Source organism: Symphalangus syndactylus, chromosome 12, assembly GCF_028878055.3.
Source record: "Symphalangus syndactylus isolate Jambi chromosome 12, NHGRI_mSymSyn1-v2.1_pri, whole genome shotgun sequence".
NCBI classification, from domain to species: domain Eukaryota; kingdom Metazoa; phylum Chordata; class Mammalia; order Primates; family Hylobatidae; genus Symphalangus; species Symphalangus syndactylus.
The window spans coordinates 93863981-93889189 of NC_072441.2; the positions used below are offsets into that span (position 1 = coordinate 93863981).

Here is a 25209-nt window from a genome sequence, read left to right on the forward strand (position 1 = left end):
CCGTGCTTCGCCCTTACAGCAGAGCGCCTAAAACCGCTACAGTGGCTCTGCTGGGGACAAATTATTCACGTCCCACTGTTCTGCAAACCCAATCTGGGAGGTATGACCTGGCTGAGACAGTTTAGGAAGATGGCCACGAAGGCACCTGGGGGAATAGATATATGTATTTGAGAATGGGAGGAGTAAATCGCTGGACGACCATGAGCAGGAAGAAAATTGAGCCTCCACCTCCCAACCAGTGGCCCGGAGTTGGCGACTTAGAGAGCTCGCGCCAGCGCCGGGAGCCCCGCCTTGGGGGCGTAGCCGCACGCTGGTCGGCTGGGGCGGGGCCTGCTTCTGGCCCCATCTAGCCCCGCCCCAGGCGAGGGCGCCGCACCCACACTGCGCTGCGCAGTTTTGTTCTACACCAGCGGTTCGAAGGTGATCTAGGTGAGTGCTAGCACCTGCGGGCAGCCACGAGCACCAGGCCGCCCGCGGCACTTCAGCCTTTGCGCAGGGCACTCCCATATTTCAGCCTCTCCGAGCTGAATAGAGACCCGCTGTCTCTAACCTCCCCCCACCCTTATCAGTAAATTAGCGATCTGAATTTCCACCCTCTCTGCTCTCCCCTTGCCTTGCATCTTCTCCCTGGTGGAGTGGGTTGGGAGCGTCTAAGCGAGGCCCGACCTATTTATGTGTAACTCAGGAAAATTCTCAAGGTCAACTCTTCCTCAATTCCTTCCTTTCCTCTCTCCGGGCTCTGCAGTCTGGGGGCCCCTTCTTTCTGCCTTCCGGAGACCACCTGACCTTGCCCTCTGCTGTTCCGGCGCAGAGGATGAAAGAGCGGGACACTGCAGGGGGAGTGGTTGTGCAGGCCTGATCAGTAACACTGGTTTCAGAAGTGGCCTGTGAGCACTGCACCCGTTTCAGTGGGGATGTGTTGCTAGGGACGGTCGGGAGAGCCTCTGAGGGAACTGTGTTTGTTTTCCTCCTGCCTCTTAGAATCGTTTGTCCATTTGTACTGGGAAGGGGGTCATTTCCTACCGCTGACTTAGAGCAAGAGACGCCTCTGGGCGGGTGGGGGACTCTTCAGGTTCTTCCTTGGATTTCAGAAAATGCCCCCTCATCTGGGGTGGCAGCACGGAGCCTCGGCTACAGTAGTGGGGCAGTTGCAGGGCGGTGGAAGGCGCTGGAGACTCCTTAGTGAGTCATTCCCCGAAGTTGTGGCTTCTGCTGGTACTTTCCTTGAGAGTCACGAGTTTACAAGCTACATTGTAGCGTCGGGGGCAAGTGAGTGTGGAAGAGGAGGTAAAGGAAAAGCAAATATTAGGATGGGTAGAAAGAGAGGCAGGGGTTAGAACTTCTAATTCCTTCACTGGGGACAGGAGGTGCCCTGGAGGGGAACGCGCTTCCGGCTCTGCAGATATGTGCTGTTGGGCCTAGGTGTGGTCCTGCGGAATTGCTGCAGATTTTAGATTGCTGGTGGGTAGGAGTTGCAGCCAGGGCTTCTCTTGGGAAATCTGTAGATCACCTGGAGCCTGCAGTTCTGGGAGGCACCCAAGGTTATTGGTCAGAGTTACAGGCTATATTTTATTTCAGTGAATTCAGAGAGCACATTGAGTCAGATCAAGAATGTTTATTCTCATAGGAGAAGAATTTAAGGAGTTAAAACTAACACATAAAATAGAAACAAATACTTTCATCCCTGGGAAGACTTTCTGTCAAGCTTCCCTCCTGACACAATGTTACGGAAATAGAAAACTTTGTCAAGTGATTTTTTTTTAACCAATGTTACTATATATAAATCGGCAGGGAGACTGTCGCCAACCATAGAAACTGCGCTACAGGGGCCTCTTTAAGGAACAAAACTGGAGAAGGGCAGCCTTCCCCTTTATTTAGATTATTTCCTGTTGGTTTAGAGTTCTGAAAAGACACCATCCTGGAAAAGATCCTCGCCTGGAGATTAGCACCGAGAAGGAACATACAGGAAAGAAGGGCTTTACCCACTATTCAGAGAAATGCTAAAAAGCCCCTGGAGCAGTCTGGAATGAAGTGGATGTCAAATCAATCTGTTAAAAGCAATTTAGTGCCTACTGCACATCTATCTGTATTTAAACATATTGTGCCCTATGTTTATACTTAAATCTTCTGAATCTATATTTAGAACACCATTACCGACCACAATTGACCATGAACCATTTAGCATTTTAAAGCAATATTTGTTTCGAAGAATATACTGCTACTATTTTTGCAACTCAATTTATTAATGCTACTGTAAGCTTACCATCTTCCTGAACAAAAAATTCAGCAGTTAGCAGCAAGTAGATTATCGCTATGTAAAATAAAATTCTTGAATTTCTCTCACTCGCTCTTACAGTACCTACCTACCTACCTGTCTCTGAGGAGAAACGCTGTAATTAGGCAACAGGAAAATTGTACTATCTTTCAAATGCATTTGCAAATGCCTTTAAGGATTTTATCTTTTAGAATCATAGATCTTGCTGTTACCTTCTGAGTTATTTCTAGAGTTGATCTCTTCATTAACTGGAACTTGCGTTCTACAATTTAGTTGCCTTATTCCACCCTTTAAAAATAAATAAGTGATATTTTATTTTATAAAAAAATAAGCAAGCAACGTGAGCGGTTGTACCACAGCTTCATTCTAAGTGTAGACAGGCATGAAAAGGTCGAACCCCTGTTTCAGGCAAAAGCCAGCAGCCTACTAGGTGGTTCCTTCCTTTGGTGTGGTTGGTACCCTAATGGGCATTCAGCAGCTGCTACAAATTAACTACAGTCTGCCTGCATTTCTTGTAATAGAAAATTACCAAGTGGTGTCATTGTGACTCATTCGAGATTTTTTTTTTTTCTTTCTGGAAGTCATAGCTTAGTTTCTCAATGACTCTTGGTTCCTATGTAATGCCAGTTAAGGGACAGCTATATGACATGATATATAAATGAAGTGCCAGTTTCTGTGTTACTTTGCTCCTTGCAAACCTATATGCCTGAAAGATTGGATAAAGTTTTTTCCTTCTCGTAATGTCTACTTCTTTTGTCATACTGCAGTGCTGACACTCATTAAAAAGAAAACGTTCCTTGTTTGGACCTTTCCCAGAGTTTTTTTTTTTTTTTTTTTTTTTTCTCCTTCCAATTTGAAATATCTCAGGCTTTATTCAGTGGCGAAATTGAAGTTAATTGTTTGCTTTCTCTTCTTGTTAATGTATTTTGTACTCAGGAGAGGGTCTGGGGACATATAAAAGTTTCAAAAGATGTCAGGTGTGGTCAAACTTGCTTTTCAACCTCATTGAGAGACAATATAGCAAAAGGCTGAGAGCACAAACTGGAGCCAGACTGCTTGGGGGTGTGGGGATCTGGCTGTGCTCTGTGATCACTGTGTGACCTTGGGCAGGTCACTTAACCTTTCTGGTACTGAGTTTCTTCATCTGCAAAATGGGAGTAATATCATAGGGATGCTGTGAGGATCTAAATGAGTTAATACTGATGAACTAACTGCTTAGAACAGGGTTTGCCCCGTACTAAATACTGTGCACAGTGGTAATAAGTAATAATAATTGATTTATCCTACTTTTCTTCCTCTAGTCTGTATCATTACCCTTCAGACACACTGGACTCCTTTCTCTTCTTCATACAAGTCAAGGCTTTTTCTGTCTCCAAGTCTCTGCTCTTGCTGTTTTCTTTACCTGTGTTCTCTCTCATATATCACTTTATGCTCTTCAGGTCCTTTGTCACAATGTTACCTTCATGTTTTATGGCATGGTCCTCCTGTGTTTTTGTCTTCCCTGACCACATGCTCACTCGCGCTCTCTCTCGATCGTGTGCTCTCTCTCTCCCTCCCTCCTACTCTCAAATGTGTATTCTGGAGAGTCAGGACCTTCCTTCTCAGTCTTGATCATTCTCATAGTAGCCCTGCCCCTTGAGTGGTACATGGCATTTAGTAAAGGATGAATAAGGGAAGGAATCATTCTGAGAAAATACTGAAGATGATAGCTATGGACTTGAGGCAAGCATCCCATTTAGGTAAAATGCTTTGTCCTACATTGAATGTATCATATCAGCTTCATTTAATGCATTATGAGATGTCTTTATTTTTCCTTCTGTATCCCATGGCTTCTCCCCATTCCCCTCCCTGCCTCCCCGCCCTCTGAGGTTGCTGCCTGCAGACCATGGGAAACATCCAGTGGGCTGTCCCTGGGATCACATCTCTTGGGAAGCTCAACTCCAAAGGGTCTAGCAAAGCCCAGGGCTTCTAGGTTAGGTGTCTCCCATAGAACCTTCTGTGTCAAGAATCTGGGAAAGTTTGTCCTCACACCTGCAGGGGAAACTTGGATTTATTCTGTCTTCTTATAAATCTAGTATTCTTGGATTCCTGAAGAACAGAATTACCAGTTTTTTCTCAGAGATTTCAGTTCCATCAGGCATGTGTGTTTAGTGTCTTATTACACAGAAGGCCCACTCCAGAGAAGAAGAAGGTAGGTAATTTGCTTATTTGGCTTTAACAGAGTTTTAACAGAGTTCGTATGAGTGCAAGCTTGTGCTCTATAACCAAGAACCATTCAGTGGAACTTGAGCATCCTGCTGATCTTCCCTCCCCCACTCCCAGCCGGCGCAGCCATGTATTAAGCAATTGTTTTCAGTACCAACAGTTTACCAAAGTGTTGGAATAAAAATGACATCTGAAACTTGAATATTTTATATGGCCAAACTATGGCTATTTAACTATACAGTTGAATATATTTGGATTATAACACATTTTATCTCTTAAAGGGACAGATCTTCCTTCCTCCTAACATATAGTTAGCTTCCACTCTCCAAATATTCCACCAGCAACACTGATGAATATTGAAGACTATGGACTATGAGGTACTTGGAAAGACCCACTCTAGGACCTGCTTGCTGCTATTTGCCTCACTTGAACCAGTAATCAAGTGCTGGATAAATAATATGATTTCTATTCAACTTTTTGTTTTTAGCCCTTGGGGAACAATCTACTGAATATGCAATGCAATTGTGGGGGGATAGTTACTTTTCATCACCTAGGTTTCTATTCCTTCTTTTAAGTGTAATTTAAATCTGGCCGTCATGTGAAGGTTTGACGCTCAAACAGATTTTAGCGTCTGTTTAACGTAGAAGTGGACTGGAGCTAGCATTCTGAAAAGGTAGTCTGAACCCAAAGAAATCCCATGACTCTCCTTTTCTCTCCTATCATAGAAACAGATAATTACATTTTTAAAGTTTTTGTGTGTGGGTGTATGTGTTGTCATTTTGAGGTGGGGTTTCGCCATGTTGCCAATGCTAGTCTCAAACTCCTAGGCTGAAGCAGTCCTCCCACCTCAGCCTCCCAAGTAGCTGGGATTACAGGCATGCACTACTGCACCCAGCTTAAGTTTTACTTTGTTTCTAATTGATATATAATATTGGACATATTTATGAGATACAGTGTGATGTTTTAGTACGTATATACATTGTGTAACGGTCAAGAGGATTGCTTTTATGGACCAGGCACGATGGCTCATGCCTGTAATCCCAGCACTTTGGGAACCCAAGGTGGGTGGATCACCTGAGGTCAGGAGTTCGAGACCAGTCTGATCAACATGGTAAAAACCCATCTCTACTAAAAATACAAAAATTAACCGGGACGTGGTAGCACACACCTGTCATCCCAGGTGCTTGGGAGGCTGAGGCAGAAGAATCACTTGAACCTGGGAGGCAGAGGTTGCAGTGAGCAGAGAGATGGCACCACTGCACTCCAGCCTGGCAACAGAGTGAGACTCCATCTAGAAAAAAAAGGAATTGTTTTTATGTTACTTCCCTCTAGGCTCTTTAATTTCTCCATTGAACATTGTGTGAGCTCCATTGAGCATTGTATGGAGGGTCAGCTGCCCTGGCTGGAGATGGTTTTGAGGCTTGTTCCTTCGTGGAAACATCTGGATGCAGAAGTTAGGCTGGACAACTATCCAGGGGAGCTTTAAGTGAGCCAAGTGGACCCTCAGCACCACCTCAGAGTGTTCCAAGCTACTGTCTGGTGTTTGGGACTTAGGGAAGTCCATTTGGTATGATCAGACTAGCCCTTTATATGACTATCCTTGTGTGTTACTCTCATTAAAATGTTGATTTTTGCCATGTAAGGAAGATTGGAATAGCACAGGCAGCCAAATAAGGATTTTAATGAAACATTGGAGAATGGCTTCAAGTTAATCTGTGAATGCTTTGTCATTGTCACATCCCTGGATACATTAAAAAGAAAAAAAAGGGCAGTTGAGAAATTGCGGTACCATTTGAGGAGAGCAATATCATACACAGAAGTAGGGACTACCATTGTCAAAGCTGGATTTTATTTATTTGGGAGCAAAGAGAGAGAGCTGAAAGACATAATCTTCTCTCCCTTAAGAATCTCATTGTCATTTAGTAAAATAAAAGGTAGTGTCACTTCATGGCTCAGAAGTGGTAAATTATTTGAGGCAAGTACCCAAATCCATAAAGCCTGCCTTTTGCTTTGTTTGTGGAATGCTGATTGTGCGCTGGGGAATTTCTGATGGGCAGCCAAGAGGAATTTGGAAAGTAGTGAAGGAGAACTTTACCCCAGGAGTGTTCTATTGGATGTAGTTCAGGAAGCTTTCTGGGTAAGCCTTGTAACCAAAGGAACCCTGCCCCAGTAAGATACGGCAAATGGTGGCAGAAGCAAGAATTAGAGGAAAGGTTGAGCAACGTTTTGGTATTAGAATAGCTGTGTTCCCAGGAAACTCTGTCGGTAAAATTTCTAGAGGTAAGTACCTTAGCCAGATGTCATAATGAACCCCTGTGTTGCTAACTCAAATGCTGAAATGGAGCGTGTGTTTTAGGAGTTAGACCAACACTGCCTCATCTTAAGCCCAAGTCTGATCACTCCTAAACTGAAACTTTGCAAATGTGTGTGTTGTAGCTTACTTAAGACCCATTGGGTGTCTGCTAACTCTGGCTACACTGAAAAGTTTTTGCTATTCTACCACCCATGGACGTCAGAGCCCTGCTGCTTACCAGGGCATATTAGTTTCCTAATCTACCCCTGAAAACCTACCATGGCCTGGGGCTTTTCTGCTATCCCCCCACGTCCTATACCCTGCTTGCTTCAAAATACTCTTCCTAGTTTTCTTCCCCTAACTTGATAATGTCCTCCAAAACAATCATGTTTGGTGAGTAATACACTGATAAATGTAAAAGTTACAAATGCTGTGTTTTTAAAACATTATAGGGCCAGCAGCAGTGGTTCATGCCTCTTATCCCAACACTTTGGGAAGCTGAGAGAGGCAAATTGCTTGAGCTCAGGAGTTCGAGACGAGCCTGGCCAACATAGTGAAACCCGTCTCTACTAAAAATACAAAAAATTAGCTGGGCATGGTGGCACACACCTGTAATCTCAGCTTCTTTGAGGCAGGAGGATTGCTTGAGTCCAGAGGTCAAGCCTGCAGTGAGCCCTGATTGTGCCACTTCCACTCCAGCCCGGATGACAGAGGGGGACCCTGTCTCAAAAACAAAACAAAACAAAAACCCAGCCAGGCACGGTGGCTCACACCTGTAATCCCAGCACTTTGGGAGGCCAAGGAGGGTGGATCACTTGAGGTCAGGAGTTCAGCCTGGCCAACATGGCAAAACCCTGTCTCTACTAAAATACAAAAATTAGCTGGGCGTGGTGGTGCAGGTCTGTAATCTCAGCTACTTAGGAGGCTGAGGCAGGAGAATCACTTGAACTGAGGAGGTAGAGGTTACAGTGAGGCAAGATCGTGCCACTGCAATCTAGCCTGTGGGACAGAGAGAGACTCCGTCTCAAAAAAAAAAAAAAAAAAAAAAACCCACATTCTAGAAATAATTAGGTTTCTAAAGTATTCTTAAAAGGGGCATCTGTGGAAACCAGCCACTAATAACATATTTAAAGGAGAGAGACTGAATGCTTCCCCCTAAGATGAGGAACAAGGCAAGGATGTCGGCACTTGCCACTGGTATTCAACATTGCATTGCCCCTAACTAGGATAATCAAGAAAAAACATAAAAGACATCCACACTGGAAAGGAAGAAGTAAAACTGTCTCTCTTTGCGGATGGTATGATCCTATATGTAAAGTATTCCAACGATCGTGGATCTGTCTCTCCCTCCCCTACGCTCTTGGGCCCTGGCTCTGTTTCTGTCCTGGAGTAGAAGCCTATGGTGCAGCAGGATTCAATTGCCTTCAATTGAACGTTGCAGAGGGCTTTCCCCTCAGTGCTTCCCATACTGGGGGAAGAGGTGATTTAACTTCTGAGTAAGGGACAAACCCAGCAGTGTGTTAGCAAAAACCATGGACACTGGCATCAGTCTGCCTGCATTCAGGCCCCAGCTGTGCACTCACCAGCTGTGGGACCTTAGGCAAATTGTTGAATTTCTCTTTGCCTCCGTTTCCTCATCCATAGAATGGGGATAATAATAGTAACTATCATATGGGATTGTTATAAGGATGGAAAGTGTTAAAATATCTAAACTCTATTACAGTGCCTGCCGTAAAAGAAGCATTCTAGGCCTGGCGCAGTGGCCCATGCTTGTAATCCCAGCACTTTGGGAGGCTGAGGCAGGTGGACTGCTTGAGGTCAGGAGTTTGAAACCAGCCTGGCCAACATGGCAAGACCCCATCTCTACTAAAAATACAAAAATTAGCTGGGTGTAGTGACATGTGCCTGTGATCCCAGCTACTCCAGAGGTTGAGGCATGAGAATTGCTTGAACCCGGGAGGCAGAGGCTGCAGTGAGCTGAGATAGCACCCCTACACTCCAGCCTTGGTGACACAGCAAGACCCTATCTCAAAACAAAACAAAACAAAACAAAAGAAGCACTCTATGGGTACCAGGTCTTATAGTTAGGTATTATATATGTAGTAGTGATATTTTCCATTTTGCTGTTTCTGCCAGATGGGATGAAAAATTCCATGAGAAGTTGGTTGGAAGTCCTACTGATTCATTAAATAGGGCTTTCATTTGAAGTCATGTTTCTAATAGTTCAGAAGTTGAGGTATGCCTGATCCATGGTATTAGAAGGGATGATCCCAGAGAGGTCATTCTGTAGCATAATGAGCATTACTTTTGAAGGGTGGAGAACGTAGAACTCTGACTCATTTGACTATGGGAAAATCTGATCTGGTGAGTGACCATGACCATGAAGTGAGATCTGGGAACCCAATGGTGGTCACAGGATAGAGACTCTGAAGATACTGAGCTGGCTTACACACTTGCTTTGTTGTCTTGAACCTCTGTTAAAGCTGAAAGAGAAGTCAGTCTTCTGCTGGGCACACTGTTAGTGTGTAATTGTGAAGAGCTTAGCTGGAGCTTGCTCTTCACAACAGCCTCTGATCTCATCAGCCCCATTCTGTTCTCAGGGGTGGTACAGAAGGAGCATCTCAGGAGCCTCCAAAGACAGTAGTAGAATATAGACCACCAAGACAAGACTGTGACTGTGGTTTTGAATCAGATAGAATCACCACCTCCTGCAAATTTTGTTTTTGCTCAGAACAGTGGTTCTTAAAATGTGGTCCTTGACAACATTATCAGCATTACCTATAAACTAGTTAGATATGAAAATACTAAGGCCCCACCTAACATGACTGAACCGGAAACTCTGGGACTGAGGTATGTTTTAACAAACTCTCCAGGTGATTTTAATGCCACCGAAGTTTGAAAACCACTGATCTAGGATATAGAACAGCAGCACTCTATTGAGTTTCTGTCTTCATGCAAGTTGCTATAAAAAAATATAAGCAAGGAGACATGCTGTCTGTCCTCAAAGAGCACATAGTCCATCTAGAGAGGTATACTATATCATTGCCACACAAAGGAGGCCTTCCCAGCCGGGATCCTGATGCAACAGCCCTGCCCAGTCTCTACACCATTGCCATTGCCGTGTGTTTTCCCCAGAAGAGTTCCCATTCTTGGCCAGGTGCCTGTAATCCTAGCACTTTGGGAGGCTGAGGTGGGTGGATCCCCTGAGGTCAGGAGTTCGAGATCAGCCTGGCCTACGTGGCGAAACCCCGTCTCTACTAAAAATACAAAAATTAGCCAGGCGTGGTGGTGGGCGCCTATAATCCCTGCTACTCAGGAGGCTGAGGAAGGAGAATCACTTGAACCCAGGGGGCGGAGGTTGCAGTGAGCCGAGATCGGGCCACTTCACTCCAGCCTGGGCGAAAGAGCAAAACTTTGTCTCAAAACAAAAAAAGAGTTCCCACTCTCTGAAGCTGTTTTTTGTTTGCATGTTTGTTGTCAGTCTCCTGTCATCATTCGAAGGTCAGGGCCTTGAGGGCAGGACCCTTTCTTGTTCACTGCTGCATCCCCACCCCTCAGCAGTTCCTGGCATAGATAGCAAGTGCTTTATATGTTCTGGTTGAATAAATGAATTAAGTGATCTTTGATTCATTATGCTGTCTATGGTAGGAAACTCTATTTTGCGATCTAATTAGACCAGCCTTTTGCCAAATTTGAATTATTTTACACAAAATCAGAACTAATGTGTAAGAGCATACAACTGATTCATAGAAAAACCAGTATCTCCTCATTTAGGAACTGTTACATATGTGGACAGACATGTACACTTGCCAGTATTTATTTCTTCATATTTGGACCAACATTTATTGTTTATACCAGGTACATATCTAGTTTATCTAATTTAATTCTCCAAACAACACTGTGATATAAGTGGGTAGTATTTTCCCTGTTTTGTAGAGAAGTTAGATACATCCTAAAGCTTGCAGAGGCGATGTATGAATATGGGTCTGTCTGACTCCTCAATTCCTGCTATCTGTAGTCTTGTAGATTTCCCACAGGAAAGGATGAATCATAAAACAGTATTGAAGTCCACTAGGAGTAAAAACATTTAGGATCTCTACTCTTAAATAAGTGACAAAAACTTTCTAAGTAAAAAAAATAGATAATTCAAATTCTTTTTAAACCTTTAATGTTCTCTTGACTGATCTATTTTGACTTAAGACTGCCAAAAAACAGTTAACTAGGAGCAGCTACCTCTGCAATTGCTAATAAGGAAAGTAAGAATAGAAACTTTTTCATCCTATTTTTGTCTTTCCCTACCCATTTATTTTGTTTTTGTTTTATTGTGTTATACCTAGTTTGTGATCATTGCTAGGAAGGGAAAAATCTGGAATTGGGTACTTGTTTACTTATTTGCCTGTGTCCCCTGCTAGAAAATGAGTGTCATAAAGAACCAACCTCTGGCTTTTCCCTGTTCGTCTCCAGCACTAGCCCAGTGAGTGGCACATAGTGGGCACTCAGTAAGCCTGAATAAGTAAACGAATGCGCGGTCACCCTCATGCAGTGCTGAGCAGTGTCTGGCTGCAGCAAGGGTTGGAATGACTGCAGTTTCTGGATGTCCATAGCCAGTGCTAAAGTCCGGCTTCTTTCTGGCTGCTTCTGCCTTTCACATAATAGTATATATTTTAACATGGCTGGCTGCCGAGAGTTCAGAAAAGGAGGAGGATATATGTGGTTCTAAGCTTTGCTATTTTAAAATGGCAGTTATAAATTCTAAAATGTATATTCATTATCATTTAGCCAAACATCCCCGTTGAGTCAGGTCAAGGACAGTTAACCAAACATTAACATATGTAACGTAACATAATATATAACATTGACTGAGTCCTTCCTATGTGTCAGGCATCATGATGAATGTTTATAGACAGTATGTCCATCTAATCCTCTCAACAACCTTTCAAAGTTATATTATTATCTCCATTTAACAAGTGAGGAAACTGAGGCCGCTTAAAGGTGTTGAGTAATATTCCCAAGGACACTCAACTAGGAAATAGGAGAACCAGGTTCTGAATGCAGACAATTTGATTCCAAAACTGTATTCAACTGCAAAGCTGTCTCGTGAACTGCGCTTAGCAGATAAGTGGCGGAACTCAAGCCAGAAGTCAGGTCTGATCTTTCGGTTCCATCATTCCATACTGCCTGTTCCTCTGTCTTTTCAATGAGTAATTATTGTCAAGCCACTCTTTATATAACTTTTGTAAATATATATTTGCTCATTTTGGAAATTACAGAAAATTACAAAGAAAAATCTATAATCTAGCCATCTAGAAATAACTATGCTTATGATTTTAATACTTTTTAAATTTTTTTCTATCATTAAGAAAACCAAGATTATTCTACATATACTTTTATTTTCTTTTTTTCCCACTTAACCTGCTGTATATTGAGCCCGTTTTAACCTCTTTAATATTTGTACACACCATTTTTAACAGTTGTATAATGTTCTATTTAACGGGTATATTATTTATTTAACTGGCCCTCTATTATTGGACATATGTAGTATTTCTGGTTTTGCCATCATAAATATTGCTGAAGTAAATATCTTTGAACCAAATGTGTTTGCATTTCTGATTGTTACCTCAGGATAGATTTCTAGCAGGATTAATGAGCTAAAGAATATGAATATTAAAAAGAATATTACTGGTCAGGTGCTGTGGCTCATGCCTGTATTCCCAGCATTTTGGGAGGCTGAGATGGGAGGATCACTTGAGCCTAGGAGTTCGAGACCAGCCTAAGCAACATAGGAAGATCCTATCTCTTAAAAAAAAAAAGAAAATATATATATAGGCTGGGCATGATGGCTCACACCTGTAATCCCAGCACTTTAAGAGCTGAGGCAGCCATATCACTTGAGGCCAGGAGTTGGAGACCAGCCTGGCCAACATGGCAAAACCCCCATCTCTACTAAAAAATAAAAAAATTAGCCTGGTGCGCTGGCAGGCGCCTGTGATCCCAGCTCTTTGGGAGGATGAGGCATGAGAATTGATTGAAACTGGGAGGCAGAGGTTGCAGTTAGCTGAGATTGCGCCACGGCACTCCAGCCTGGGTGACAGAGCGAGAGTGTCTCAAAATAAATAAAATAAAATAAAATAATTTTTAAAATACAGAAATTAGCTGGGCATGTCAATGTGTGCCTGTAGCCCCAGCTACTTGGGAGGCTGAGTCTGGAGGATCACCTGAGCCCAGAAGGTCAAGGCTGCAGTGAGCTGTGATAGCACCACCACACTCCAGCCTTGTCGACAGAGACCCTGTCTTAAAAAAAAAACAAGAAAAAAAAATTACCTATTGCCAGGCTGTCCTCTAGATGGTTCTATCTTATACTTCCCTCAACAGTGTAGAAGAAGGAAAACTAGATACTTTTAACTACAGTTATGTGTGCACTCATGATGGAGGTATGTTCTGAGAAATGTGTTAGGTGATTTTGTCATTGTGGGAACATCATACAGTGTACTTGCACAAACCTAGACTGTATAACCTACTACACACCCAGGCCATATGGTCTAGCCTATTGCTCCTAGGCTGCAAACCTGTACAGCATGTTTCTGTACTGAATACCATAGGCAATTGTAACATAGTGGTATGTACTTGTATGTCTAAACATATCTAAAAACTTAGAAAACATCCAGTAACAATATGGTATAAAAGACAAAAAATGGTACACCTGTAGAAGGCACTTACCATGAATGGAGCCTGCAGGACTGGAAGTTGCTCTGGATGAGTCAGTGAGTGAGTGGTGAGTGCGAAGGCCTAGGGCATTTCTGTACACTACTGCAGACCTTACGTACACTGTATACTTAGGCTACACTACGTTCATTTTTTAATGTTTTTTTCTTCGATAATAAGTTAAACCTTAGCTTACTGAAGCTTTTTTACTATAATTTTTAAACTTTTGAATCTTTTGTGGCAATACTTAGCTTAAAACACAAACACATTGTAACTGCATAAAAATTGTTTCTTTGTTTTTTGTTTTGTTTTGTTTTGTTTTTTTCTTGAGACAGAGTCTCGCTGGGTCTCTCAGACTGGAGTGCAGTGGTGCAATCTCGGCTCACTGCAACCTCCACCTCCCGGATTCAAGCAGTTCTCCTGCCTCAGCCTCCCGAGTAGCTGGGATTACAGGCTCTCACCACCTCGCCCGGCTAATTTTTTTATATTTTTAGTAGAGACGGGGTTTCACCATGTTGGCCAGGCTGGTTTTGAACTCTTGACCTCAAGTGATCTGCCCGCCCTGGCCTCCCAAAGTGCTAGGATTACAGGTGTGAGCCACCATGCCTGGCCAAAAATTGTTTCTTCATATCCTTATTCTATAAGATTTTTTTTCTATGTTATAAATACTTTTTTTATTTTTGAAGAAGCAACACCATTCAGTTCAGAACACCTGTACTGACTTTGAGCTGATGGCCTTTGTCTGTAGGTTTCTAACTGGAAGTGAAATTTTTTTCTATTTTTAAAACTTTCTTTTTATTTTATAGTTACTTTTTAAAATTTTTTGTTAAAAATTAAGACACGAACACACACCTTAGCCTAGGCCTATACAGGGTCAGGATCATCAGTATCCATCTTCTGCCTCCACATCTTGCCCCAGTGGAAGGTCACATGGACACACCTGCCATGTATGGAGCTCTCCTATGGTAACAAGACCTTCTGGAATACCTTAGGGAGGACCTGCTTGCACCTGTTTTACAGTTAACATTTTTTTTAATAGTAGAAGTAGAAGGAATACACTATAATGCTAAAAAGTATAGTAACTACATAAACCAGTAACTGTCATTTATGATCATTATCAAGTGTTATGTGCTGTACATAATTATACATGCTATACTTTTATATGACTGGCAGCACAGTAGGTTTGTCTACACCAGCATCACCACAAACATGTGGATGATACAGTGTACTACGATGTTAAAATGTCACAGTGGCTATGATGTCACTAAGCAATAGGAATGTTTCAGCTCCATTACAGTCTTATGGGGCCATTGTTAAATATGCAGTCCGTCACTGAAACGCATGGCTGCATGTGGTAGAAGGTTTCAATTCATAAATATTAACTTATACTGCTGGTTTATGACTAATCCAGGAAACTGCATAATGATTAACAAATGCTACGATATAACCAATTGAATTGCAAAGTCATCTACATCTGTATTAAAGTTCAGCTCAGCAAGGACTGTTGGACTGTGTATCTCACACTATGTAGAAGAGAAAGTCAAGGGCAAAGTTCCCACTCTCAAGAACTTTATCTTGTTGGGTCCGTAAAAGGGTTTCTGATGACACAGAGCAGGTATATCATCAGCAAAATGTGGTGTGCAGTTCAAATGAGTGCTCATGCCAGAGATCGGTTGGGTGCCAGCTATCAGTTCTTCCACCCTGTCCCTGGAAGCTATCTGCTACCTCTGGGGCTGGCACAACCCAGGGTGTGGCTGTGGCTGCCTAGGGTGTGGCCACTGTGAACTGAGCTGCATCCCTTCCTGGTGCACACCCGCACACACAAAAGCCACTCTCTAAGGAGTGGGAATATCTATCTCTTCGCCTTGGAATCTTCAGAAAATAATGATTTAGCAAATGATAGTTTTTTTGAACGTTGATTTAATTAAGCCGATTCTTTCTTTGAAGGAGAAGATTTAATGATTTTTCACTCCCTATTGCATTTATGTTTTCAGCAACTATGACAAGAGTTTTCTCTGTGTTCTGAATTCCACTTTCTTAAGATTTCTCTTTCTGGATTAGTCATAAACCAGTCTTTCTTAAATACATTCAGTTTCTTCCCTGGTTTCAATAGATATTGAGGGAAGAAACAGAAACTTGAATTGGTTAGATGCATACTTTATACCAGACATTGTGCCAGACGATAGAGATTATCTCAGGTGTGTGTTCAGGGGAGGGGGTGCATGGTGGTGGTCATTCTGAAAGACACCTGGAGTTGCAGCTCAAATCATTTATTCCGTAAGTATCTATGAGCATGCACACTGTGTTTGACATGGAAGATGCCAGACAAAACGTGGTCCTGCTCTGTTTCAAGTGAAGGTTTTTATGGCGTATAAAGCAGGATACCTCACTTGGTAGGAGTGCAAGGAGGTGTCAGGGAGGGCCCTTCTGCTGCCCTTCTTGCAGGCAGCTTTTCAGGCATTGCTCCTGCACCTATGCAGATGTGTCCATGGCTCTGCGGGGGACCCTCAGGGAGAACAGGCACGCTGCTGCCCCAGGCACTCACACTGTCCCTGTGGCTGAGTATGCATCCTCTGCAAACCATTGCTCTAGCATCAGACTCTGGGTACCCTTACTGTGAATTCACTGCCTTTCCAAGGTCCTAACTGTTCCTGTCTCTGCTTGTCCTCATCCAGATTTATACACCATACATACCTTAACAAAGTGTGAGGAGAGTAACTTTCACTAGGGTGCAAATGCCCATCAGGTTTAACCTCACAGATTGCATTTATACTTTAAAAGAGGAGCTCAGTAGTAAATATTAATTTGTGATTATAGATTCTAACTGTAGATTGTAGAGCAGTTGCTTTGCTGTGACAGAGACATCTATGCGAGAGGCACTTCTCCATCTTGCCACCTACCTACCTTAGCCTCTTAAAATTAAGAAAAATAGAAGTCAGTGACTAAGCCACCAAATTTGAATGTGTTGCCTGGGCTAGCTGGAGTGTTTTGGAGGAGAATTCTAAAACCTGCTCTGGTCTTAGCTCTGCCCTCATTTACTGAGCCTCTATTTCCTTATCTATAAAGTGGAGCTAATAGGAGTTTTGTGAAGAGTAAAAGTGAGCTGAAAAGTGCTGGGCTACACAAGGTAGCCCTGCACATAGCCAGGGAGCCCAGTATCCTGTCCAAAGATTAGAGTCTGAAAGCTGACTCTATTGATTTGCAAACTTTGACCTAAAGCAAATATGCTTAATTTTATTGTCCTTACATTTATTGCTTCTGAGAGACACCTTTTTTTTTTTTTTTAAGGCAAGGTCTTGCTCTGTTGCCCCATGCTGCAGTGAGGTGGTGCAATCATAGCTCACTGCAGACTCAGCCTCCTGGGTTCAGGCGATCCTCCCACCTCAGCCTCCTGAGTAGACATGAGAGTCTCCCTGTGTGGCCCAGGCTGCCTGGCCTCAAGTGTCCCTTCTACCTTGTCCTCCCAAATTGTTGGGATTATAGGTGTAAGCCACCATGCCCAGGTGGCAGCTTTATTTTAAATGACCTGTTTGCCCCAAATGTGTTGAATTTAAGGATAGGCTGGAGGTTCAGTCATTTTTATTTATTTTCAAAGAGGTGTTCAGAATTCACACTCTTGTTTTTCTTTTAATAACTACTGTGGCTTCCTCCTCATGCTGACTTTCTACACTTGGGAAGAGAATGTGGGCAAGGAAGCTTGGAGGGAAGCCAGAGACTCCTTGCTCTCTGCAGCTGCACAGACAGGCCAGGATCTGCTGACCTGTGGAGCCAGCCTACTGCAGTGTGTGCCCCCCGGCCCTCAGAGGAGCAGCGGGCATGCCTCAGAGAGCAGCTCAGAGTGAAGACTGTAGAAGGGGAAAACTCATGAGAATTATTGTGAACCATGGTGGGGAGGAGGGGTTTTAAGAAGTTAGGCCTGTTAGGCTGGATGCAGTGGCTCACGCCTGTAATCCCAGCACTTTGGGAGGCCGAGGTGGGTGGGTCATTTGAGCTCAGGAGTTTGAGAATAGCCTGGCCAACATAGCAAAACCCCGTTTCTACTAAAAATACAAAAATTAGCTGGGTGTGGTGGTGCGCGTCTGTAATCCCAGCTACTCAGGAGGCTGAGGCAGGAGAATCACTTGAACCCGGGAGATGGAGGTTGCAGTGAGCTGAGATCGTGCCACTGCACTCCAGCCTGGGCGACAAGAGTGAAACTCCATCTCAAAAAAAAAGGGAAGTTAGGCCTATTTCGCTGTGCTAAGAGAAGCTTACTTTTAATGAACTGAGCTGCATGCCTACCCCAAATTCTATTTTAAGGAAGATGCTGTGACCACAGTGTCAGTTCAGCTCTAAATTTTCAAGTGATACTGAAAGGGAATATTGGAACCAAATGAATCTGAATGGGAATCCCAGGTCTGTCACCGTCTGTTTTCGACCTTGGAAACATTGCTTAACCTCTTTTGAAAATAAGGATTTACCATCTTGTTGGTTGGTTTGTTAGGATGATTAGATACATTCCAGAGCAGGGTAACTCTCCTAGGTTAAAAGCAGGGATTGAAGCCACACAGTTACCAGGGATGGAAATTTTAAAGCTGACGGCAGAACACACACCGCACACACCGGAGCTGCTGGCTCGTGGAAGCCTTTGAAGTGATGATTTGATGGGCAATCTGAGTTCCTCAGGAGCTGCCCAAAGCCTCATAGGCTCAGGAGGCATGCTCTGCTTTCAGAGTACTCGACCTGGGCCTTCCCCTACCTGTGTGAGATGTCTGCTGCTGCACCCACACATGCCCCAGGATCGAAGGGAGGCCTCAGGGTCCTGCCCTCACAGTGTCCCCCATGCCTGAAGGCAAAAAACTTGGAATCACTATGCATATAGTATTTTGGATGCTCACTTTCTTGCTTTCTCTCTCTCTCTCTCTCTCTCCTCCTTCCCCACTCCCTCTCTCTCCCTCTCCATCCCTCTCCCCACTATGCCCTGCCCCTCTCACTCACTCCCTCCCTCCCTCTCCCTGTGTAATGTATACTTTAGCATTTTACCGTGTTAAGTATTTTTTCAATAATGTGATTTTTGTTGGCTGTATTATTCTACAGCAATGACTACTGCAGTGGTGTAGATAAATCTCATAATGTTGATCAGAATCTCCCAGGCACAAAAGAGAAAAAAAGATACATGACTGTATACTTCTCTGTGTATAGACTGCATAGTTGAGTAATTTTTAAATTATTTTATATGGTACTGTCTTTGATGACTTCTCAGAAACATCAGATTGATTCATACCTTTTTTTGGTCTCTATTTATGCATTTGCCAGTAATAAAGCATCTTGCTCCCTAAGGCTTCACACCACGAAATAGGCACAGTGCTTGGGGCTGTCCCAACGTGTTCTTTCTTCCACAGACGCAAGATGGCTGTCCTCTCTAAGGAATACGGTTTTGTGCTTCTAACTGGTGCTGCCAGCTTTATAATGGTGGCCCACCTAGCCATCAATGTTTCCAAGGCCCGCAAGAAGTACAAAGTGGAGGTAAGTGGGAACACAAGCTGGTGCCCTTGTAGGCTTGTCTGGGGGCCACAGGCTTAGCCAAGAACTTATTTTCAGCCATGGAGGGAGAGGCAAGGAGCTAGTTGTGAAAAGTGGCAGTTTCAGGACTGTATCTATTAGTGATTCTGCTTCTTCATGGTAGGAAAGAGGAAAGATACGGGGCCCTGCTAGGGAGTAGTTTCCGTCTTGTTTGACTTTGTCTCTTCTGTAGAAAGACCAGGTATGCTGGGATTCCAATAGTACACTTTTGTTTGGAGCTATTTGCTAGGAAGAGAGTTACTGTATTTTCCACAGAGGGTTAAATAGCAACATTGTTTCATGGTGTGCCACTTTAAAAATGATGTCTTATGGTGATTTTCCTATTTTCCAAGTAGAAAAGAGGTATGTGGTGTTGAGATTAGCCTGGACTTAGACATAGGAAGGTGGTCTATTAAACACTTCCTTTAGTTTTAGGTGATCTAGAAGGGATAATTACTAAAGTTGTCCCTGGTGAGGAGTTTTAAATGTCTGTTTCTGTTTAGCAACTTAATAATTAAACTCCCTTACTGGAGCTTCTTTTACGTTTTTATATTTAGTTTCTTCTTTTTTTTCCCTTCCAGTGGACACTTCCATTAAGATTCTCACACACTCAATTTCTGTTCTTCTATTAAGGGAAATCTTAAAAGGATGTGGTATTTGATGACTCTTAGGAAGGCTCCATTTCCCTCCAGTATCTTTGTAATGCATCTGAAATCCACCATTGATGCTTAACGTCAATGCAAAGCACTGAGTTTGGCGCAAAGCTGCCTCTTTCCCTTGTGCAACTACAGCGCAGACATACATTCTTATTCCTGGATATTTAATAGAAACATTGACTCTGCTTCTGAGAATTGAGACCCTTGTCACCATAAATATTTAAGTAGAAATTGAATGGTCATCTATCAAGGGTGTGAAAGAAGATACTTTGGAATATATTGTTTTTAAGGTTGATTTTAACTTTAAACACTGAATGCTACTCTTGACCATCTGATCAGTATGTGCTTTGTTGTGATCTGATCAGTATGTGCTTTGTTGTGACAGTATCCTACCATGTACAGCACGGACCCTGAAAACGGGCACATCTTCAACTGCATTCAGCGAGCCCACCAGAACACGTGAGTGTTGGCCCTGCTGGGCACCAAAGACATCTGCAGAGTGGGTGTTTTCTGTCTAACACCTCAGCCCTTAGTGTGCTGTATTTGCTGAGTCATAGTGATGGTGACAATCATGGGCATCTCATTAAAAGTATTCAAAAATTATGTGAACACATGGACTATTAAGCAAACTTAAGAGTGGTTGGAATGGTGGAATTTCGGGATATTCTTTTCAAAAAATGTCTTCATGGTTGCATTACCTACTACGGTTTTGCAGCATGACCCATCTAAACTGATGTTGACTCTCCCAGGCCTAGGGAGTGAAGAGGTTTTGAATGCTATAAGGAAACCCACTCCAACTCACCAGGACCTTCCACTTCCATTTGTTAGATGTGAGGTCCTTTTACTCAGCATGTTCCAAGTGACCTCTAATCCCACGCAGAGCAAAGGAGGGTGGATGTTAGTAACCAGCTCTTCTCCCTGCAGTCAATGTTTATTTTTACCCCCAAGCTTCTAACTTGGCAAGGAAGATGTAAAGATTCATAGTGCTGGCTGGGTGAGGTGGGCTTACACCTGTAATCCCAGCACTTTGGGAGGCCGAGGTGGGCGGATCACTTGAGGTCAGGAGTTGGAGACAAGCTTGGCCAACATGGCAAAACCCCATCTCTACAAAACTTAGCCAGGCATGGTGGCACACACCTGTAATACCAGCTACTCAGGAAGCTGAGGCATGAGAATCACTTGAACCCGGGAGGCAGAGGTTGCAGTGAGCCGAGATCACGCCACTGCATTCCAGCCTGGGTGACAGAGACACTCTGTCTCAAAAAAAAAAAAAAAAAATAAAGATTCATAATTCTACACAGGCGTACTTAAAAAGGGCACTTTTTAAAAGTTTCTTTCTGTCAATTCCAGGTTGGAAGTGTATCCTCCCTTCTTATTTTTTCTAGCTGTTGGAGGTGTTTACCACCCGGTAAGTTTTCCAGGAGGTGTTCATCTATTTGGATGTAGTTCACCGAGCTATTATCAGGGGCAGAAGAAGGAAATAAACATTTAATGAATATCTTCAGTGTCTAGGCACTGTATATTTAAAAGGATTTTATTCAATTATTTCTTACAGAGTTCTTTAAAGTAGATGGGATTTTACTCATATTTTACAGATAAGGAAAAGCCTCTCAGATACTATTGAAACTTCACAAGGTCAAATAGCTACAGAGTAGAAGGATTAGAATTTGATCCCAGGTCTGTCTGGTTCTAAGTTTCAGGTCTATAAGAGTTCATTTGTTGTATTAATTCATTCACACAACAAACTTTCACTCACCACCTGGAGTAAAGCAGTGATCAAAGCAGACAAAGGCCCCTGGTTTCATAGAGCTTGCCTTTTTGTTGTGGGGGGTGGAGTGGTCACAGACAAAAAGCAACCTAAGTAAATTACATCATGTGTTAGGAGGGTGGTGAGTGCAGAGAAGAAAACAAAGCAGGGAAGGTGGAAAGGGGGTACGGAGTGGGATAATTTTGAATAGGGTGGTCAGGGAGGGGGGCTTTGCTGAGATGATAGTTAAGCAAGTATAAAAGGAGGTGAGGGAGTAGGTGCTGCACGTGTCTCCCCAACCTCCAGCCAGAAGACAAGCAAGGCCTGAGGCAGGCACCTGTCTGGTTTGTTTGGTGAGCAGTGAGAAGCCAGTGGAGCCAGGAGAGGGGCAGCAACAGAGGGCAGAGGGGTGATGAGGCAGGTCACTGGGGCCTTGCAGGCCTCTGCAGTATAGACAGCCCTGTGGGCTGGAGATTTAGTCTGCACTTAAACATATCTAAATAAAGCAAGTTTATCTGCCTCTAATTAACTGTCATTTGAGTCTTGTCTTAGACAGAAGTGTTCCCCTTTTCTGAGGACAGATTATCTCCTGAAATCGAGTTCTGACCAGAGTGGTGGCCCTTCAGACTTCTGGTTCTAAGCCTTTCCTAACCATCTGGTCCATACCTGAATGCCTTGTACTTTTGCTAAAAAGCTGCCAGAATGGCATATCTACTGCTCATGACCTTGAAGGCCTGCATTTTTTTCAAAGAATCATCTACTGCTCTTGTATCTCTTAGAAAAGGTATCTTTCTGGTGCCTCTAAAGATCTCCATTCCTAGCAAGTGACTAGACTAGCTGATCTGAATAGCCCAGGTCTCTAGATTAGGCCTCATTTGGTGTCCCCCACCATCCCCATTCCTATCCCACATCCCTGGATCCCATTCCTTATGGGTAGTTGTGAAAAATAAGAGCTAGTCTGGGAACAGTTGTTCCTAGGTTGCCAGTCATTAGGCAACATTATAGTAAAGAAGGGCCTGGCAGAGACTAGAGCTGCTATATCGTGACTTGAGGGACTGGCGTTATTTTCATTTGTTTCACCCTCCTGTTGATATTTAATGTTACCCAAAATCAACTCAAACAAATAAAAACCCCGATGCAGTAACCTTATCCCTACCAGTAGCGCTGCTGAGTGAGAAAGACACTGGGGAAGGCAGTCTTCTCACACGCTGTCTTCTGTGTTCTCTCCTTGCTTATTTTAACCAAGGAAGTCACCCCAGCATGGAGGCCAAAGGGATGGATTTTTCATCTAAGTTTTTATTCTCTCCTCAAGGGCATTGGGAACAGGGAGACTTTTCCCTTGAAGACCATGTATTCTGGGAGAAGCTCTCCCCCTCTTTCTAGTGGAGCTACACCCCTAGTGTAGCCTGCAAAACCACCTGCACCCAGCCCTGCCAGTGACTGACTTTACATAGAACAGCCGCTGAGTCTTCAGTCAGTCTCATGCTCAGAGGCCCATTTGAGAAAATGGCATTTCCCCTAGTCCTGACTTTGGGGCAGTTCTCTTTTCTGGCCTGCCCTGAGACCACCTGGCCCACATGTCCTTCTCTAGCTCTAGCACAAGTTCCCCAAGATGCCCAGGGCAAGTGGGGGGATTCCTTCTATCCCACCTGTCTAGGAGAAGGCCAATACTCATCTCTCAGGTCCACAAGCCAAGCCATTCACAGAAGAATCACAGATATTTTATTTTCCTGACTGAAACTAACTTAATTCTACCTAATTTGGGTGGGGAGTAGTTGGCCAAATCATGAAATTATTAACTTTTTGCTAACATATCGTGTAATCAACCCTAGGTGTTAAAAAAAGGTTTGCTTGTTTCTTTCATGCAAATACTAATGTAGCCCTTTTTTCTTAGCGTATAGCTTCTGGCCTGGGCTTGGCCTGGATTGTTGGACGAGTTCTTTATGCTTATGGCTATTACACAGGAGGTTAGTATATATTGACATTTGCCAAGGAAACAACTTTAAAATTTTAAATCCTATGCTGGCCAGGCACAGTGGCTTACACCTGTAATCCCGGTACTTTGGGAGGCCAAGGCAGGCAGATTGCTTGAGCTCAGGAATTGGATACCAGCCTGGGCAACATGGTGAAACCCTGTCTCTACAAAAAATACAAAAATTAGCCAGATGTGGTGGTGTACACCTGTAGGCCCAGCTACTTGGGAGGCTGAGGCGGGAGGATTGCTTCAGCCCAGAAGTTTCAGGCTGCTGTGAGCCATGATTATACTACTACACTCCAGCCTGGGAGACAGAGCAAGATCCTATCTCAAAAAAAAAAATAAAATCTTATGCTACTATATTTTTCTTCTTGGGAATTTGAGAAAAGGGGAAGTCACTTGATATTTAGGTGAAAGGTCTGTTTTCTTTTTATTAATCTTTCAATTGTAACAAAACTTTATTGAGCATTTTCTATGTGCCAACCACTACTCTAAGAACTTTGCATGTGTTATTAACCTTACAACAATTCTGTAATACAGATATTATTGCATTTTACAAATTAGGAAACTGGGACTCAGCATGATTAAAGCTCTAGGTCACAGAGCTACTAAGCATAAACTAGTAAACTAGGAATCAAACCCATGCAGTCCGACTCCAGAGCCTCACCATTACTATCCCTGCTATATCTGAGTAAGGAGGAGGAAAAGCCATTTTTGGCTGTACTTCTTTGAAACAGAGGGAACTCCTTCCAAAGGTCCTAGAGCAAAGTTGCTGTAAGTATTATCCCATAATTTTCTAAGATCCAGGCAATAGTACTGTGGCACATTACTTGGCATGTGGTATCTGACTTGCCAACAGCTTCAGGCTAATGAGTTAGTTAACCTCCTAAGGCCAGTTTGTCTAATGTACAACCTCAGATGCCATGATAGAATGGCTTGTGAATGTTGAAAGCATCATAATTCTGGAGCACTCCTGGTAACTTCTGTTCTTTCTTCTTTTTCAGAACCCGGCAAGCGTAGTCGAGGAGCCCTGGGGTCCATCGCCCTCCTGGGCTTGGTGGGCACAACTGTGTGCTCTGCTTTCCAGCATCTTGGTTGGGTTAAAAGTGGCTTGGGCAGTGGATCCAAATGCCATTAAAGAATTATAGGGGTTTAAAAACTCTCATTCATTTTAAATGACTTACCTTTATTTCCAGTTACATTTTTTTTCTAAATATAATAAAAACTTACCTGGCATCAGCCTCATACCTACAACTCCTGACTCTTACCCCTCATTTCCGTTTGCGTCTGTATCTGAAATCAGTAGCCTAGTCCTACTAGATGAGAAAGGAGCCACAAGTATTGCGCCCTCTCCTCACCCTTCCAGCAGATGCTTCTGTAGTATGTGAGGTTGAGAAAAAGTCTGATTGTGGTGATGTATGTATGCCACAGTGATGAAAAATTAAAGAAAAATCTTTTAGCTCTCAGGTTATGCTATTATCACTTGCTACAGATACTTAGGATAACAGTAAAGATCTTTTTAAAAAATCTCAGCTGCGCACAGTGGCTCACTCCTGTAATCCCAGCACTTTGAAAGGGGGCCAAGGCCAAAGGAACACTTGAGACCAAAAGTTCAAGACCAGCCTGGGCAACATAGCAAAACCCCATCTCTACAAAAAAAAAAAATACAACAGTTAGCCAGGCATGATGGCACGTGTCTGTAGTCCCAGCTACTTGGGAGGCTAAGGTGGGAGGATCACTTGAGCCCAGGATGTCAAGGCTACAGTGAGTTATGATCACACTGCTGCACTCCAGAGTGGGTGACAGAGCAAGACC

General features: G+C 43.3%; 2 protein-coding genes across 3 annotated transcripts in view; one reads left to right on the forward strand and one right to left on the reverse strand.

Moving 5' to 3' along the window:
* Positions 1–314, reverse strand: part of RXRG (retinoid X receptor gamma) — a 236359-nt gene extending 236045 nt beyond the window's left edge. For both annotated transcript variants that reach the window (XM_063625028.1, XM_063625025.1), the window contains exon 1: positions 258–314. The gene's annotated coding sequence lies outside the window, so the exon portion shown is untranslated. The remainder of the gene's footprint in view (positions 1–257) is intronic.
* Positions 1–24648, forward strand: MGST3 (microsomal glutathione S-transferase 3). The gene is made up of 6 exons (XM_063625034.1): positions 1–429; positions 18857–18980; positions 20058–20131; positions 21023–21080; positions 23314–23386; positions 24399–24648. The coding sequence occupies exons 2-6, from the start codon at positions 18864–18866 to the stop codon at positions 24530–24532; spliced, it is 456 nt and encodes a 151-aa protein (XP_063481104.1). The 5' UTR covers positions 1–429; positions 18857–18863; the 3' UTR covers positions 24533–24648.
* Positions 24649–25209: the final 561 nt, after the last annotated feature.